General features: G+C 40.2%; 1 protein-coding gene across 5 annotated transcripts in view; it reads right to left on the reverse strand.

Moving 5' to 3' along the window:
- c20h8orf34 (chromosome 20 C8orf34 homolog) overlaps positions 1–20,218 on the reverse strand; it is a 41,772-nt gene that overhangs the window by 18,820 nt on the left and 2,734 nt on the right. For 4 of the 5 annotated variants that reach the window (XR_009785804.1, XM_061757424.1, XM_061757425.1 and 1 more), the window contains exons 1-10: positions 19,550–20,218; positions 11,945–12,089; positions 11,118–11,249; positions 9,453–9,563; positions 9,241–9,269; positions 8,152–8,315; positions 7,070–7,242; positions 4,914–5,049; positions 2,685–2,770; positions 2,530–2,615 (exon numbers count right to left, since the gene is read on the reverse strand). The exon at positions 19,550–20,218 is cut by the window's right edge. Coding sequence is in view for 4 of the 5 variants with exons in the window: in XM_061757424.1 (XP_061613408.1) it covers positions 2,530–2,615; positions 2,685–2,770; positions 4,914–5,049; positions 7,070–7,242; positions 8,152–8,315; positions 9,241–9,269; positions 9,453–9,563; positions 11,118–11,249; positions 11,945–12,089; positions 19,550–19,618 (1,131 nt within the window). In the remaining variant the exon portion in view is untranslated. Of the gene's footprint in view, positions 1–2,529; positions 2,616–2,684; positions 2,771–4,913; positions 5,050–7,069; positions 7,243–8,151; positions 8,316–9,240; positions 9,270–9,452; positions 9,564–11,117; positions 11,250–11,944; positions 12,090–12,595; positions 12,660–19,549 lie in introns of those variants that run through there. The other variant, XM_061757426.1, reaches the window with a different exon arrangement.

The following is a 20,218-nucleotide window of genomic DNA, read 5'->3' on the forward strand; positions in this document are numbered from 1 at the left end:
CAGTTTCCCCCCTGGCAAGCTTCGTTTATGGCGCCGTCACTCAGGCAACAAGTTTGATACAACCCAAAAAAATGGAGGGAATTGGATCTTTTTGGACATTTTGTTGTATTTGCAGTGCATTTATCACCTTTAAGAAGCCTGCGGAGGAAAAGGGGGAGCTCGCCAGACTAATAATAACAACCATTAACAGCTTTAACAACCTAAATTGAGGACATGTGCAGTAGAACACGTCATCATTTAAAAAAGAAATGTTGGAAAAATAACCGGAAAAAAATGCAACAAAGTCACATATTTTTGACACTTTGTTTTTAAATTATGGCACTTGTGGTCTAATGGGACTAGTAAAAATTTAAAATGAAATTAAAGTGCAGTAATAATACATGAGAAAGTACATTAGACAGTATTTTAAATGACAATAAATAAAGGATTAAAATGCTTTGGATTAATAATGATAGAAAATAAATAATCTATGTAATTATAAATACAAATAAAAAAAATATAATTGAATAAATACCATTCAAAATTTTTAAAAAGTACTGGTAAAAAAAAAAAAAGAAAATCAATCAAAGTAGTAGTAGTAGTAGTAGTAGTAATAATAATAATAATAATAATAATCACAATAATAAATACATTGAAAACGTTTACTCGCTTTAAATGATCTTATAATAAATTATTTAAAACTAATTCAAAGTAAAATGTTATTAAATGTACTGCATTTAGTAACAATTTACTAAATAAAATACATTGAAATTATTTTACTGTTTTTTATATTATAGCCCCACATGCCTCCCAAGGAAAAGTAAAATAAAGTATAAATAAAAGAATAAAATTAAAGCTAAAAACAATTGCCAAATAATAAAATGAAGAAAAATAAAATAAAAATTAATAAATTACAATAAAATAAGGAATTAGTTCCCACTCAACGCCCCATTGACAATGGCATTGGTAGCGTAGTGGTTCATATAGGTGACTTTTGTGTGATCTTTTAGTTATCTAGTGCGGGTTTTCCCTAATCTTGCGTCCCATAGGCCTCCTCACATGCTGTTAATAACGTCCCCCGCCGCAAAGACGCCAGCCCCGATTGCATAAAGAGCCCTCCGAAAAGTATTTCTCTCACTCTCGGTCTTTTGTTTTCATAATTGCACCGATCTAAGTGTTAGACGAGACTTTTTTACGGCGTTTTGAAATCAAGTAAAAAAAAAAAAAAAAAAAAAAAGAGTGCTCGGAGCTGAGACGTGACTCGGTGTGCGCGGCAGATGCGGAGAGGCTCCATGCTAACTGGGAGCAGACCGAATCAAAGCGGCAGTCGCCACGAGTCGGCCGACAGCGCGCGAGGCGTCGTCCGCAAAATGAAAGAAAAGCTTTTAATAGTCCCTCGCGTGTACACGTACGCTTGGAGAGTAGCGCGACTAAACTATCTCGCACCTTCTTGAGTGCGAGCGGCTAATCCGTACCATGTGCAAAACACAAGTGAAAAGGTCTCCTCTCACCCACTTCGGCTTTAATTGCTTTGTACTGCGAGGTCAGCTATGTGAACTACTACACTACAGATGGCAAAGGGAGTCTACGCCTTGGATTGATTGCCAATCAGTCCCAGGGTGATTTTTGAATGAGTAGGAAATGTTCCCCACACTGGCTACACCAATGTCAGCAGCTATGTGAAACACTACACTACCAATGGCAAAGTTAGTCTACACTATGGATTGACTGCTAATCAATCCCATGGTGATTATGAACGGGTTTTTTGAGTGGTAACTAATCCCAAGCCAGCAATAGAAGTCAGCTATGTGAACCACTACACTACCAATGGTGGACTACACCATGGATCGAATGGGATATTGAGTGGGGATTCATCCCACGCTTGCTACACAAAAGTCATTTATGTGATCCACTACCAACGGATGAGGTGGTCTACACAATGGCTTGATTAAGGCGTTGAGTGGGAATTAACCCCACGCCTGGTACATGAAAGTCGATTATGTGAACCACTACACTACCAATGGAAAAAGTAAACCACACTCATGACTGAGGTGCCTATCACTCCCAGAGTAATTGTGAACAAGGTGTTGAGTGGGAACTGATCCCACACCAGCTATGTGAACCACTACACTAGCCACAACTCAGGCAGTCCACGACCTGCATTTATTGCCAATCAATCCCAAGGTGATCGTGAACGGAGTGTTGAATTGCAACTGATCCAACATCAGCTACACAAAAGTCAGCTGTGAACCACTACTTTTCTATCCCCAATGTTTTTGTATGAAGAAATTTTCAACCAGCATCCTGAAACAGATTGTGTTGGAGCCTAAAAGTCCTGCTTTTTTTTTTTTAAGCTCATGCAGGCGTCCCTAATGTTGTGTCTAGTGAGTGTAACTTACTCACCTGCGGGCTTTGAACAAAGGCAAACGTACTCCCATGACCCATAAATATGTCAGGCTATTGTAAAAAAAACGACATTGTGATGTAATTGATGCATCAAGGTGGCCGCGCTCCAACTAGCAACGGCTCGGGCGGTTACGTGACACTTACAGAGCTGGACACTTGAGACGGCGCCTCACATTCCTGCAACCGTCCCGCCGCCGTCGCCGCCAAAGTGTCCACCTCGGGCAACGTGGCTGCGAGAAGACGAGACTCAATTCACGTGGTGCGGACGTGGAGACGGACCGGAGGTTTTTGGCACTCACATGAGATGTCGGGCGCGGCTTGTTCGGATGCGTGAGGGCGCAGGGCTTCTTGGGATCTGCTGGCGGCTACGCTGTCGCCCTGCAACCTGCACAACAAGACACGATACCAACCTCATGGAAAATTACAACTCCTGCAACCTGCACAACAAACACGATAGGATAATATTCTCATTTAGAAGTATGCTACGATTCACTCCAATTACGATATGGTTCACTCCAATTATGATGCGATTCATTACAGTTAGAATTCACTCAAATTACGATACCTTGTGATTTATGACAATCACAATATGATACAATTCTCTTCAATTTTAATACAATTCATCACGATTCACTCAAATTAGGATAGAATTCATTACAATTCATTCTAACTATGATATGTTATGTCTCAAAAACAATTACCATATGATACTATTCTCTCCATTTCCGATGCGATTCATTACAATTCACTCAAATTACAATATCATACGATTCACTACAACTGCAATACAATGCAGTTGGCTACAATTATGATATGATTCCCTCTCATTGCGATGCGATATGATTCAGCCCATTTACTATGTGATACATTATGATTCCCATAAATTATGGTTTGTACTCACTCCAGTTACGATACAATTCACTTACAGTAAATTCTGATGTGATACGATTCAGTACAAATTTAATATGGTACCATTCAAAACAATTATGATAAGTTTCATTTAAACTGTGATGCAATATGATTCACTCCAATTACGAGTCTCTACATATGCAATATAATGTGATTCACTACCATTATGAAACGATTCACTCCAATTACAATACGATTACATCTAATTACAAGGATTACTATTACCTCAAATTGCAATGCGATTCATTACAATTCTCTAAAAATTACAATATGATTCAGCCCAGTTAGTTACGATGTGATATGATTCACTCTGTTTACGATGTGATTCACTCCAACTACGACAACACAATTCACTCTGAATATGATGATGTAAATTGCTCCTAAAATAAATTACCACAATTGCAATACAATTCTCTTCAAATATGAAATAATTCACTTAATATGGTTCATTACAATTACATTTAAGAGTCCCTCCAATTACAAAACGTTTCCTCCCAATTACAATATTATACATTTCACTCCAATTACAACATGATACGATTCACTACATTTGCACTGCGATACTGTTACTGACAATTACAATACTATTCACTCCAGTTACAATAATTAATCGTTGCGATGTTTCACTTAAATTATAATGTAAATCAAACAATTCCACTGTGATGGAGTCCACCACAATTATGATGCAATACGATTTTATTATAATTGTAACACGATTCACCCCAAAAGGCTTTTTATGCACATTGTGTTGGCCACTCTGACATCATCCGGTGCATTTTGGGGAGTCAGAATGTCCGACAATACGAGTACACAAGCAAGGAGGAAGCACTGAGGAAAGACATTGATTGGACCGAGATGGAATCAGTCTGTTTACATTTCATCTTACTTTTGTGTTTTTTTTTTTTTTTTCCAATAATGCCTGTTATGGCTAGCTCACGATTGTCCTGAGTCATCCTTTTGTCATGGTACCATAATGCTGGCACATGTTGGCATTCTTATGGTATGCCATATTTGTGTAGGACGGAAAATCACACAGTTGATACCTCCCAAATTATTTCACTGCAACCAGTTTGCGACGTCTAAGGAGGACCGAACGCTCATTTTACACTGTGGCTGGAATAAATTGAAAATAATTTTAACAATAAAGATGTAATTTTTTTTATTACTGGCAATAATATATATACACACACACACACACAAAGATCCAGTGATGAAGTATAAAGTGACAAAGATGCAGTCACCAGACGTCAAAGGAAACACAAACAGATGATAAACCAAACATGAAGTCGCACAGTATAAACTATGCACTTAAAATCATCCCGTCACATAAACCGCTAGCACGCGATCCTGCGATAACATTCATCCTGGTGCGGGACTTGTGCAAACATCCCAAACTGATAGGAACGCCGAGAAGGAAACAAGCACGCTGCACAGCCCAAACAATGCACGGCGCGCGGGCACATGACGGCATGGCGTCGTCGGAACCACAGATAGCGCTTTATCGCGGACTGGCATCGAGGCGCGAAAAATTCGTGCCCGCAGACGTAGATGATGCCGAGGTTCACGGGAGATCAGATTATTTAGTTGCTCACCTGCAAAAAAATAAATAAAATGCTTACCTGGCACATCGAGAACAGATGTTGAGCGTGACTTTGGCCTGAGGTTCCGCATGGTAGGAGCTGCGCCCTTGACTGAATTTACAGCCGGACGGAACCAACCCGCTCACGCCTTCCATGCGCAGGTCATCCAGGTCCTCTGCAAGGGAGACAACATACATTAGGACAATATGAACCACGAGACTAACAATGCCAGTTCATCTCAGGGTGCTTTTTTTATGTATTTATTTCTTTATTTTTGCATGGGGTGTTGAGTGGGAACTGATTCCACAACGGCTACACAAATGCTATGTGAGCTACTACACTACGACAATGTGAACCACTACACTACCAGTGGCTAAAGTAAGCTATAGCCTGGACTAATTGCCTAATGAAGGTAGACAACACTGGAGTGATTGCCAGTCGGCCCCCCCAGCACCCCCCCACACACACACTTTAATGTGTGTGGTGGCGGAGAGCCATTTGTTTGGCTTTGTAATTAAAAGCAGTATTCCAGAATTACGATTCATAATGATGCCTTTCCAATGGTGGACTCCCACCCCCCACACGCGCACACGCACACTCACACACGCGTGATGGGAATGAGATGTCGCCGCACACACATCACAGCTCTGTGGATTATGGAAAGTCTCATAGAAGTTGGTGTAAACCTTTGAACTGCCTCTAACCACACTTTGTTTGTTTTATTAGATTATTGATTTTTTTTCTCCCCCTAAAAGCAGAAATTAGGGCGACGCAGCAGAGTTTGACATCACGACGTTATTAGTCATCAAGTAACAGCAACCACCATCAATGTGTGAACTTTCTCCAGAAGCACATTAATTAATTAATTAAGAGCGACGTGCCAGGGATCAAGGGCTCCCTCTAGTGGTCTAAAACAACAATGCACCGTTAGGCGGTGCCCTTCATTCATACAAAAGCCATCCACGGACGTTAACTATACATACCGATTTTTAAAAGATTATCATAAAAGTGATATCAAAGACATTATTTTGCATGTGACAAAATTATAATACGTTTTTTAAAAAAAATCAATATAGTTGTGTAAAAAAAAAAAAAATCAAAAAATAAAGTTAAATGAAAAATAAACCATTTAGACTAAAATACCCCCCAAAAAAATCAAATTTAAATAAAATACTAGGAAATACATAAAGACATTGGACAAAAAATAATACAACATATCAGACAAACAAATACCATAATTAAAATGGAAAATTTCAGAAATATTAGACAATAATAAAATTAATACACAAAAATAGATTACGTAAAAGACAAAATACTGAACAGTACAAAATAAAAAATAAACCTAAGAATTTGATGGAAACAAAAAAAACAAAATACAAAATCAGTAGATGTAATATACAAAAATATTACACACACAAACAATCATACTACACAAAACAATATAACGTTAAGAGAAAACTTAAGTAAAAAGTACAAACATTATTGAGGAAGACCAAAATATTAGGCAGAAATGAACTAATACATTACAAAAATTATTTACAACATATCAGACAAAAAAAAACCAAATACTACAATAAAAACAAAAAAGATTAGAAAAACACAAAAAACATGACACGATTTTTCTTTTTTTTAAAGTTGATCAAGCCAGGTTCAGCTACAACATATTTTTATTGTCACTTAAGTGCCGCCGAAAACTTCTCCCAAAGTACCAGTGATGACACGCACGCACCGCTAGATGGCAACCTAGGCAAATGTTTCTCACATACCTCCTGTGCATTGTCCAGCCACAATCTGCAAGAGGATATCCATAAAACTTCCCAAATAAATAAACAAATACCTAAAGGGATGCCCCACAAACACGAAAGGGATGGGTCCTTCAGGGATGGGTCCTTCAGGGATCAATAAGTAGGGGCCCCCAGTCCCAGTCCCAGTCCAGGGCCCATCAGTCCTCTGTGGCTCATATACTGACTTTCAAATCCTCCAGTGGCTTTCCACTGACACTCGCTGTGCGGTCCTTAAAGTGACAGTCAACTTGCAAAAGGGCACCAAAACCAACCGGAGACTAATATTGATGTCTTTGAATGCACTTTGAACATTACACTGCACTTCAGTATTGGGAAAGAAACTGTTGTATACCCAAATAAATCTTTTCAAGTCTTAAGATCAAAATAATAACGTGATGTACGGCAAATTACCCAGAAGCTCCACGGCGTCGTCGTCCTCCTCCTCCACGTCGTCTTCGGCGACGGACGGAGCGGGACTGCCGAGCCGTTCCGACGAGTTCTGCGCCAACATGGCGGCCAGGAGCTTCTTGTGATGCTGCTGCAGCTCCTTCGCCCCTTTGCTGCCTCTGACGGCCATCTGGACACTGGGTGATGATAACCACAGAACAGGTAATGGCATTGACTCAAATGTTAATGTATCCATTTCATACAGAAATATAAGTGCATAAATATCAGCCTGATACTCACCCATCCCTAAATATAAACATATGCAAAGCCAAAATGTTTACAACAACACAACAACAAAAATCCAGATTTTCTAACCTAACCTTCTGGCAACAATATGACGCAAACGATAAACCCGCTTTCGTGAAGGCGGAATTTTTAATACGGCTCATTAGAATGTGCAGGTGTGTCCAAATATCCAATCCTTCTCACAGTCAATTAGTAGTACACACACACACACGTACACAGACATTGTCTCCCCACTCAGGCTGCTAACTAAGTGATTTCTCCCCCAGCATACAGCAGCCTAATGATATTAGCAATGGGTGTGCGCCACACATGATTTATGGCTTCATAGGCTCATCCTCCTCTAATTAGGTCACATCACAGTACAAATTATATCACACACACACACACACACACACGCACACCGATCTAGCTCAAGATGTAACATGTTTAATTTAAAGAAAAAAAAAAAAGCCTTAAGAGAGGTCGAGGAACGACGCGGTTTAGGGCGGCAAACGTTAAAAGATAACAAGCTCTGCCTGTGTACGATGGCCTCAAGCAACACACGCTTAGTTTTTAATTCGAAATGAGTTTGGCACCGGATAGTCTTTGAAATGGGATTATCACAGTCATTCAGATGAAGGAGGGGATGAGGAGGCGACGAGCAGAGGACGAGGAGGGGATCGACGGCTCCTCAGGCGGCACTCATCTCGCTTAAAAAGTCCACTTGAAAGACTTTGACATTCGTTTTTGGGAATTTTATGTGACGTCTTTCGAAACACTCAAACGTGAAGAACAGTTTTGAAAGCAAAAGGCAGACCGACCTGGCGACTGGAAGGCCGTCGCCGCTCCAGCAGACGTGGTTTTTCCCGCGTGGGACGGGGGGCCGCAGCATCTCGGCGGCCAGCGGGTCGGCGTCCTCCTCGGCCCGACCCGTCCACTCGCCCACCACTCGGGGGCGCAGCACCGGGTTGAAGCCTCCCAAATTCTACGCGTAAAAACAGTAATGGATTAATTAGCATTATCGTTACACAGACTCTACCAGAAAAGCATCTTCCATCTTTCCTTATTGGAATGAATGGAAATGCCCTTAATCTGTTCCAGACAGCCAAAAATATTTGTAATTTGATTTGAACAAGGAAAACAGCACTCTACCCCTGGACTGTACTTTATCTATAGAAAAGAAAAAAAACATACCGTAAGTACATAATTAAGACAGTATGTGAGTGCCTGGGCCACCAGGGGGCAGTATGACAGACATACAGTATATAACGCAAGAGAAGAAGCCGGTCACAACTGACACAGTAAAATGCAGTAATATTAGTTGGTTTTCACTTACCAGTTGCTCAAAGGGTTATTAATACCAGCGACGTTGATGCTAGTGTCATTAGCCCAACTATGGTGCTTTTACATTGTGTGTTAAAAAAACAAAAACGATATTTCACAAATTCTGCCAGGGTATGTAAACTTATGAGCACAACTGTACATATATGCAGTCATACGTACCGCTGTCATATTGGAATGAAAGTGTAGGCTACACTTTTTTCATAACCACAAGGTAGCGGTGGCATTTTGGAATGAAAGTGTACAGCTTTTTCATAACCACTAGATGGCGGCATACATTTATACAATGTGAATTTGTTTTCCATTTACCCCTATATCTATGTATAATGCGCACTATTGACTTTTGACAATTTTTTGGGGGGAAAAATGTGCATTATACACGAGAAATTACAGTAATTGTAGTTCAACTGAGAGTGGCGGCTTGAAGCCTATTTTTGAAGAATTGTTCACTGTCTACCAAATTCCTGCTTGTTGTGAAGTGAATTGCAGAGAGTTTACTATCATCGTACAGCGCTCGTATCTTAAATTTTTTGCTAGTAACTCATACCAAAAAAAAAAAATTGGCCTACCTGATCGATGTCATCAGAGGTGGCAATGCCTGCAAAAACACAAGAAAACCTTAAAGCGAAGGAAAGAGTCAAGAGTCCAAATGATCTTGTAAGCTTATCCGCTTAATCCTGGCTCCAATTTCCCACGAGGGATTCTTACTGCGAAGCACAGAAAGGTCTCCTGCTGCTTTTACCAATCGTACGTGTCAAGATGAAGAAGAAGGAGCGCTCACTGCGAGAAAGGCTCTCCAGGGCCCGGCCCAGCTTCTTGCTCTCCAGCAGGATGTGGTTGAGCTCGTCCAAGTCGCGGCTGTCCCTCCAATCCCACGACGGACACTGAGGCACTGACAAAAAAACCCCACAAACTTCAACCTACAATCTTAACAATACAAACCAATATCTGTACATTCGTGTCTGTACATTCACATAATTACATAATAGGAACATCATATCTCGATTTCCTCGCCGACTGGTCTGCGCTACGTTGGGCGTACCGGCACAACGGCGGCGTGTCCTTTGACATGCGCGGCGACGCACGTGACAATTTGGTGGCTGAAAGTCGGTCTAAACTTACACCGGCTCATACTACGTCTCGATCCGGCGCAGTAGCTACTAGACCGTAGTACCTACTAGACCGCAGTACGTAGTAGTAATTAATATGCGAAAGGCGGGCATCAAAAATCAATTGATGGTTATCATCATTAATACTGCCCAATGACCAATTAAAACAAAAACAAAAAAAAAACCAGTTGAAATATCTAACAGTGCAGCTGGCTGTTTTGTCGCACTTCTGCAAAAGTACGGTGGCCCTAAAGGGACAAAAGTCAGCATGTCGGCCTTTATAAAAGTCCTTGCTTTACTGTTTTATCACGGCAAATTCACTGGTGTGACATAGCGAGGCCAATCACGAGCAGGAGCCGCTGGGTTGCTTGTGTGCAGATTTTAAACACGCCTTCCATTTTTCATGAGCCCCGCGCACTCAAACACCTATGAAATGTATTTTTAATGGGATTCCACTCCCAAGTGAAGCCAGAAGAGGCACGCATCGCCGCCAACAAATCTCCACGTCGCTTCCTTCCTTTACTTTGGTTTGAAGCGCCTTCTCACTTCATAGCCTCATTTCTTGTCTGAATAGCGAGCGACGCGCTGACCGCAGCCTGAAATAGAGGCGCGGCGCCGTGTTAAATTATTGAAATGGTCGACATGCTCCACATTTGACCCAGCCTCGACGACTCCAGTGTTTTCGACGCACTGCAGCACGCTCGCAACTTTAGTTATTATTGTTATTGTTACAACAACACATTTTTTCACATTTGGATATACTGTATATAGTTATAAATATATATTTTGTAACAGTTGGCCATCAACGTATTATTTTCTACAATAAAATTTAAATGATTAAAAATACAAACAAACAATGAATTTAATGATGGACTTAAATAATTAATAAAACGGATCATTAAATTCAATTAATTAAATATTTAATTCAAATGGTCCATTTAATTCCAATGGTCCATTAAATATATAAGAATTCTCCTGTTAAATCAATTACTTGTTGAAATAAAATGTATTGAGGATTAAATATATTTTTTAAATGTTTTTTCTTGTATTGGAGTTGTCCCTAAAGCTGATATTAACAACAATTAAAAAAAAATATTTTTATTTTTTTTAAATCAGTAATTTTCATTTTTGGGGGTAAGGGGGGGGGGGGCACTGTGACAAATTTCAACTGAAGATAATCACATCAAATTAAAAGGAGGGATTCAGCTCGGTTGGGTGTGTGACAGGGAAACAATCCATACAATTACTATAATTCGGCCTTACATATATATATCATCAAAAAATGTATGGCAGCGAGTCCATTCAGTAAGAACAACAACTACCAACTGACAACTTACACAACTTGGATTCCGGCGAGGGAGGCGACAAGCTGGACACGGCCAGGTCACTTTTGGACTTCTTGGGTTTCCTGGGGTAATTTTGCCAAGGCTTGTCGTAGTGGCGCAACTCCCGTCGAGTGTTTTTGCTTTCTTTTGAGCACACACAAATCAAAACAAGTCAACATTGTGCAACATTGAGAAGTACAAATACAACATTGTACAAATACCCTATTACTGTACTTAAAGTTAAACCAGTACTAGTTAATTTGAAAAACAATAAAATGCAACGTGTGATGTTATTTTATTTCTTTCAATACCAGCGCTACTATTTTTTTTGCGGATTTTTTTTAAACACATTAACACATTGCAACGTAAGACAACGATAATGACATTCAAACAAAGATTTAAAAAAATAATCAGCCAATTTTATGGTTTTTTTTATGTTGTTTAAGTTAAACAAATATTGAAGGTGTAAAACAGTCAAATGTTCTGCCTGTAATTCTTATCTTTAATGTTAGAAGCGTGAAGTTATTTTTTTAAATTAATCGGTTATCAGAATTTTATTCTGCCAAATATCAGAATCGGCACTGGCCAAAAAAAATCCATATCGGTCAGGCCCTTCTCAAAAGACTCAAAACTAAATTTTTGTTCTTGTGTCAATTGTTTGCGGAAATAAAAATTAAAAAAAATAATCGACCAAGCAACGGCACTTATTTGGACAAACGAAATCGAGGTATCACTGTAAGTTACTACAAGAGAGAATTGTTTTTTTTCATTGAGCCAAGTTATCAAAATGGTTATTTTATATAATTGACATGATGCGTGTGCGTGGGTTGATTACCCACCCGGGGAGCTCTGGGCCCACAGCGCTGCCGATCCGGACAGCGCTGGGTGCATCTTTCCCGGGCTGTCCTGTTTGCTCTGGAGATGGTCGATGAGGAAAGGGATGGGATGGTCGGGGGTCTCGCTTATCAGTTTAGTCATCAACTCCTGCACGCAGTATTGCAAAGCAGTATTGTAAATGAATGGAAATGCTAAAATTGCTAACAGCTAACATGTTAGCTCGCATGGATTCGCAACGTGAAAATGGTGACCTATAGTTGGTATACTAACAGATAGTAAGATATGCTCACAAGTGGGCTATGGCCATGAGGAGTATAGCCACATCATAGCCGTATGAGACTGGATAAAATACTAACATGCTAACAATTGGTAAGCTAACATCAAAGGATAGAAACTTGAGCATAGAAAGTGCTAAGTCAGACAATGAGCATTACATTCCGACAAATACTCAGGTACTACTTAAAAGGAGACGGGATAAAAGGCTAACATGCTAACAGTGGGGATGCTAACATATACAGTAGAAAGCTAAAAAGTGTTGTAGAGTAAGGCAGACCCATACGGATTACACTTCGTGCCAAATAGTAAAGCAATAAAATGCTAATATATAGTGAGACAGAAACTTAAGTAAATAAAGTACAAAAGTAGACCCATACAGATTTTTACATCACGCTAAGTGATCAACAGGTACGGTAACATGCAGCAAAATGGCAATTTGCGTACTGAAAGTGCTAAGGCAGTTAGTCAGTTACTATGCTAACAGGCTAACAATTTGTATGCTAAATGGTGAGCGGCTCTGGCGATGCGTTCAAGTGTCAGGCTCCACACTGGGGAGCATGAACTCTGATTGACTGCTGCTGCAGCTAAAGGCCAGCAGACTGCAGAGTTCCAACATGTGCGAATCCAAATCTATCAGTGGAAGGAGGAATGTCCCTCCGACTGACCGACTTGAAAATCTGCAGGCAGCTCACGTCCGTACTGTATAAAAAAAAGTCGGCCCGTCGCGTGCCAGCACGTATTGATTGCACGTCCAATCTGGCTTTTCGCATCCAGCCTGACCGACTGAGCTAATGCACGCTAATGCATCAGCTACTATGACATCATAACAGAAGACAATAAGCATGTCACTCTCTATGCTGATGACATGAGCTGATCAGAATCAAATATTAGAAAAAATTGCGTTTCTGCATCCGAGCAGTCGCCGGGCTCCGACGGGAACGAGGTAGATTTTAGTGCGGGGGTACTTTGCTTTGTGGCGGCGGTAATTGAATGTCTGTCCGCCGGCCAAGAGAAAAAGACTCAATAACACCCCTGACACACTACATGGTCGAGTTGTGGGGAGAATAGGAGGAGCAGGTCAGAATGGTGTAGTCTCCCGAATGGCTAACATAGCTGACCGATGTTCCATTCATAACACTAAGATTGGCTGGTGACCAGTCCAGGGTGTTGTCTACCTTTCCTACCTTAGTAGTGTAGTGGTTCACATAGTTGACTCCTACAGCTGGCATGGGAGCAATTCCCATTCAATTTTCCATTCACAATCATCCTGGGATTGACTAGTGATGAGTTGAACGTGAAGTCTACCTTTGTCATTGGTAGTATAGTGGTTCACATAGTGGACTGACAACGTGGAATGTAGTGTCATATGTAGTGGTTCACAATGACCTTGAAATTTGCACAGCTGGCGTGGGATCAAGACCTATCCAATTCCACGTGACTGATCCAAAATTAATGAATCAATTTATGGCCGCCATCCCTCAAGTGAGTGAAACATACAATTAATTGACATGCTCGTCACGCCCACACAGTCTAGCGCTATAAAACGCAGACATGCTCTCATCATGACTCGTCGTTGTGCGAAACAACGTCTCTCGACTATGATAACAACTGTCAGATATCGCGGGAGAAACACCATTTACCCGCTAATTTGTCATTGTGCCGACATTTCATATTGGCTGGTATAAAGTGATGGGCTGAAATGCTGAAATGGGTGATAGATGCTTGTCATTTGGGCCGGGTGGAAAACAAAAGAGAAAAGGGTCATTAGAGGAAGAAAGATGCAATGAGACATTCGGATGAATGAGAGTATAAACACCACACAACACATCATGCAGTAAAAGCTTCTTCTGTCGGTTCGTTCTTGGAAAAGGTCCAAGGGTTCACATAGCTGATTTTCATCTAGCTGCTGTGGGCTCTGTCCAACACTCCATTCATAACCCTGCGATTGACTGGAGGCACAATCCAGGTTGTAGTCTACCTTCGCCATTGGTGGTGTAGTGGTTCACCTGTCTGATTTTCAAGCAGCTGGCATGGGATCCGCAACTGATTTTTTGGGTTTTTTTTTTTGCCTTGACTTGAGCGCTATATTGTGGTAGTGAACTCAACTCACTTCACAACGAGCAGCAGTTTGTCAAATATAATTAGGGAACAATTATTTTAAAAAGAGGCTTCAAGCTCTTTATTGCGACTAACAGTTGAAGCTTACTGTCAAACTAAACATGAAACAACCAAAAAGCTTAGCTTAATGCTAACGCTAAATAGCATCTATGTTGCGGTGGTATAGGCCTTGAACACAAACGGATTGAACACGAACTGCAGCAACACGTTGACAGACAATATAACAGTAATCTCAGTCATATATTCTTTATCCTTCGCATAGAACGACTAATATTAGTGCTGTACTGATGATCTGAAGAGGAGTTGAGACTGCTCAATGAACAAAATAGACCTCTGTCCGTCTTATAATGCTCTCAGATGTCATTACTCTGTTTTCTTAAAAGGACAATTTTGGAGGGCTATTTTTTCTCATTAAAATACACAACACACACACACATAATATATATATATATATATATATATATATATATATATATATATAACACATACAGTAGTACACTACTACTACACGTTCTATGGCTGTCATTGACCATTTAGAGGGAGACTGTAGGTCAAGGTTTGCGCATGAGTCAGTGTATGATGCCACACGTATGCTAAGCCATTAGCATGCAGCCTTCGTCCTCCTCCGGGCTGCCGTCCTTCCACAAATCACATCCTCGCCGCCCTCTCCCCGAACCTTCCTCACACTGGACCTGCTCCATCTCTCTCTTTGACATATCCTCTAAACTCTCCCATGATGCACCCGGCCTCGGGATGCCTCGACTGTGTGTAATTACTGTCAGAGCAATACCTCCAAAAAAAAAAAAAAAAAAAAAAGGGGATAAAACTCCTCCCAAAAAAACAAGACGGAAAAGTTTCCTCCAGCAAAGCGACACTCACACACACACACACACTCAAACTATAAAGATAAACATCATATTAAACATCACATTACTTAAACTGGCTGGTGTTTAATTGTTTAATTAAAGTGTAAACGTGACAATTTATCAAGCATGAAAACATATGCCGCAATGCATCTTTTGCATGCAAATGAGTTCTGGGATAACTCTTTTTTTTTTTTTTTTTTTTTTCCCCCCCCACCAATGGAGGTAGTTAATTTTGACATCCAACATACTGCTCTGCTAACTACAGTGTGTGTAATAAGTGGTTAAATTATATTTTTTTAAAAACACAGTTTTATTGTCCACAAAATGTTATTTGATAAAATGAGGCATTTTGATCATGTATATTCTATTTTCATAATCGTATTGAACATTTTGCAAACCCAAAGGCATCTTATGGCGATATTGACTCAAATAATGACAACAATAGTAACAAAAATGCAACAAAAACAAAGACAAAACCAAAGCAAAAGCCTAATCATTAAAACATTGATAGTAGTAGAAGTCATAGTAGTTATAAAGAGCTAGAACTACTCAAATAATCAGTAAATTCCTATTTTAAAAAAATCTACTTTTCTCAAACATTTACAGGTGATTTTAATTTGATCTTTGAACTTCTGAGTCCATGTGTCTAACTGTTTAACGTTTCTGGAGTTTTTTCACATCTTTGGTCAAATGTTTTTTTTTTTTTTACAGGCAGTTGCTGGAGGTGCTTTTGGCAGTGTGGTTCAAGCGCTGAAAATGAAACTTTTCTCACCTTCACTACTTACGCAAAACCCAGCTAGGGCGGGATATTACCGCAACTGTTTGCGCTTCTGAGTCTGGTGTGATGTATATTAAACAGTGCTCCTTTGAGGCTTTGAGATACGAACGACTCGACTTACGAGTTTTTCAAGATATGAGCCATCACCAAATACCGCAGGCACGGGCTAACTACAGTCTACTTAAGGTTGCCATGTCATAACCCTTAAAGCAGCGGATATTTGAACACAAATGGTGCAACACATGTAAACAGAAAATATAAGAGTACTTAGTCATATATTCTTTATCCTCTACGAAGAATGACTAATACTAGTGCCGCACTGAGGAGGACAGAACATGTGATGTCTCCTTGTACAGTACTTATCTGTCTGTCTTATACTTCCTCCACGCCAGAGGGAGCAGCACAATGGGCAACCAGTTGATGAAAGGTCACAAAAACTGTTTCTTTTTAATTATATTTAATTATGTCATTACTGTGCTTGAACATGTAACGTGGCATATTATATAGGGCTAAACACAATCCAATATTTTAAAAAAAAAATAATTATCGGTAGGCAGAACAGATTAATGGCATTTCCATTCATTTTGATTGGGAAAGATGATTTGAAATACGTGTGGTTTGAGTTACAAGCGTGGTCATGGACAGAATTAAACTGGTATCTCAAGGCACCACTGTATGTATTTGTTGTCCCGCCTCTAGCTGTTGCAACTCAAAGCCTGGAGAATTGTCAGGTTGATTTTACAGGCACTGTTAAGAGGAACTTTTGTCATTGTGGCTCAAGTGCCGAATAGAAACTTCTTCTTTGTCAGGGCAATACAGCGGTAAGATTTACAACTTCATTTCACGCTAAGATGAACCTTTTTCTGCATGTTTTGCAAAAATTCCCCTCGTCAAATCCCACTCTCCCACTCGAGTGTGTTTTACGACGGAGGACCACTCTGGGGTTTTTCCGAACGGGCTTCCTCTGTTTAAACTTGAGCTTATTTCTTCGAGAAGGATGAAAGATGCTGTGATGTGCGGCTCAAGCTGCGTTAGGCAACAGCAAAGTTGAAGCTGGAGTAAACTGGAGTGGTTTGTTAATAGTGCTCGTTTGTCTTGTTGAGAGGTAGGATGAAGAAGAATGACACCAATTACCAGTACAGTGAGAATCGCCCTATACGTTTGACTTGAGCTTAATTGAGAAAACTACACTGCGCTGGTATTGATGTTCCGATATGATGTGTAAATGGGCCTGCTCAGGGGTTTCACATGGTCCACTGCCTGGTGTGTGCTATTTTCTTTTTTTACAGTATAATGTCACATCAGACGCAAAGGCACATATAGTTGCGGAGAGTCCATGTAAAAGGAAAGCGTGGAAAAATACTACGGCAATTTTGAAGGATCAATGTGCAAAGGAAAAGGAAAAATCTGAAAATAAATGAAAATTTACAAACATGGCGTTTCTCAAGGCTCAATGATAGAACCACTATGATTCACATTGACAAACACTTTGACAAGGCTGACTTGATTGAAAATGAAAAGAAAGTAATGATCTTTTTTTTCAACAATTTTTATATTAAATTGAAATGACAGAAAATACTTGCTTTTTAAAAAAATATTTTGTTTTTACAACAATTTGTTGTTCATTACTAAACACGGAACACTAGGTTAAAAATAACATAGCGGACGTCATGTTCTTCTTGAGACTGACTCAACACACTGGGACTGTGTCTGTGTAATTAGTCTTGAATGGACATCAGGAGCGTGTGTACGTGTGTTTGTGTAGTGTTGTTGCAAACACACACCTCTCTCACATCTGCTTAGTGTGCGCTTCCCGTGTCTGTGTGTGTGTGTGAGTGTGCATGGTAACATAATCACAAAGTGCTGACGTGACACTTTGGCGCATTCAGCTGGTAGCTGCACGACATCACACGCAAACACACACACATACACACACCGTGTGACCGTGATGGAGCCGTTTGTCTTGTCTTGCTTTTAGCAATAATAAACCCTGAGTAGTCTACACAGGGCAGCACGGTGGACGACTGGTTAGAGCGTCAGCCTCACAGTTCCGAGGACCGGGGTTCAATCCCCGGCCCCGCCTGTGTGGAGTTTGCATGTTCGCCCCGTGCCTGCGTGGGTTTTCTCCGGGCACTCCGGTTTCCTCCCACATCCCAAAAACATGCATGGTAGGTTAATTGACAACTAAATTGCCCGTAGGTGTGAATGTGAGTGCGAATAGTTGTTTGTTTGTATGTGCCCTGCGATTGGCTGGCAACCAGTTCAGGGTGTACCCGCCTCCTGCCCGATGATAGCTGGGATAGGCTCCAGCACGCCCGCGACCCGAGTGAGGAGAAGCGGCTCAGAAAATGGATGGATGGATGGATGGATGGATAGTCTACACAAGTCCAACTAAAGAAAACAGCGCAAGTGTGTGAATAAAAATTCCTCCTGTGAGCAAATAGCTGCAGGTTCGATACGTTTATCCCTGTTTGTAGCTCAGGTGCACTACAACAAGGCACACATAGTAATGCATAAAAAAGAACAGAGAAAACATGGACAGTTATATATTAAAATTTGCAGTCCAATAATATACACAAATGAATTCAAAAAAGGTCATTCACAGAGCCCTCATAAAACAATGACAAAAATATGTCAAATTAGCACTCCAATAAAAACAGTAATAAATGAATAAATCAATTTATTTCAGGCACAGAGCCCATAAAAATATTACTTTAAAACGAGCTATCCCAAAATAAATATGTATACTTAAAAAAAGGAAAACATTTAGATTATAAAATGCATTTCAAATATCCACCTAATAATCAATTAAAAAAACCAAGTTTTTTTAAATAAAATATAGTTCAAGCAAGTATAGAATAATGAAATAAAAAAATTAGCATACAATATATAACATAAAAACTGAAACATTTCAGATCCATACCCCTTATAAAATAATGAAAATATGCATTATAATTAGTAATCCAATAATAAATAACTGCATAAATTCTGGCATGCATGAAGCAAGAGACAAATATGGTATGGATATATTTTTAAAATAGCTGTCAAATAATTAATAAACTATATAAGAAATTAAAATTAAAACTACTTCATCTTTAAAAATTACTCCAATAAGAAATACGTAAATAAAATGATTTCAGGCAAATAGCGCGAATCAAACAAATTAAGAAAATGTTTATGCATTTAAAATAGCAATGCAATCATGAAAAAATTTCATTACAGCACATTTAAGACAACCCTAAAAAAATTTGTATATATTCCAAAAATATGGTTCACTAATAAATGTTCTTATAAAAATAAAATATACATTAAAATGACACAACCCATTAAAAAATCCATAAAAATATGCATGTGTTAAAAATACAATACAGTAATAAAGCAATATATAATTCAGGCACATGACCATGCATATAATAAACACTGTCACTATAGTTTGATGCTTGATGACCGCCGTCGGTGTGCCCATGAGCAAGGCACCACTGTAGTGTATTTGATCCCCCAGTTATATGGATATCTATAAACGAATATGAAGAAAACAAGTATGCTACATGAAGTTAAAGTGCACTCACCTCAAACAGCGGTCCAATTTTGTTCCTCTCAAGATAGGACTGAATCCTGGACTGTTGCGGAGACGCCATGGAGAAAGTGCCGAGGGGAAGGGAGGCTGGAGGCAGGGAGGGGGGGGGGGGATGTCCCTCTCAGAAGAGCTTTCAACGGGATGAGATCGTCAGTTGAGCCGCCGCCGTCATTCGCCCTTCAGGCGGCTTCACGTGGAAGACGAGACGGACCTCTGGCTGCCATCTGCCGCCCGCTCCGCGCAGCCCGGCTCACCGTGGCGCTCGCTCGGCCGGGGATCATCTCCGGCTCTGGGAAACCGGCTCACTCCTCTCGCTTCAAGCGGCAGCAAGCAGCCCCACAAGCGGTGGAGCTTTCCAAGTCTCCCCCCCCCCCAAACCTCCCCTACTCTGGATAGATGCACGCGTGGACTGCACCCCCCACCCACTTTTATCCTCACGCATGCGCACCGCAGCGTCACTCATTAAAAAGGCAACCTGCATAATTTGCTAATTAATGTTAAAAAAAAAACTGAACTCGCCACACAAGATGTAGGTTCCATTTCAAACTTGGCATCAATCAATACAACATATTGATCATGATGTATAGCCCAAGGTGGTCACTTCATTAGGTACACCCGCAGCATCCATTCGAGAAAATGTGGTTTGGTTGACTGAAAAAAA

Source organism: Phyllopteryx taeniolatus, chromosome 20 (assembly GCF_024500385.1).
Source record: "Phyllopteryx taeniolatus isolate TA_2022b chromosome 20, UOR_Ptae_1.2, whole genome shotgun sequence".
In the NCBI taxonomy this organism is placed as follows: Eukaryota; Metazoa; Chordata; class Actinopteri; order Syngnathiformes; family Syngnathidae; genus Phyllopteryx; species Phyllopteryx taeniolatus.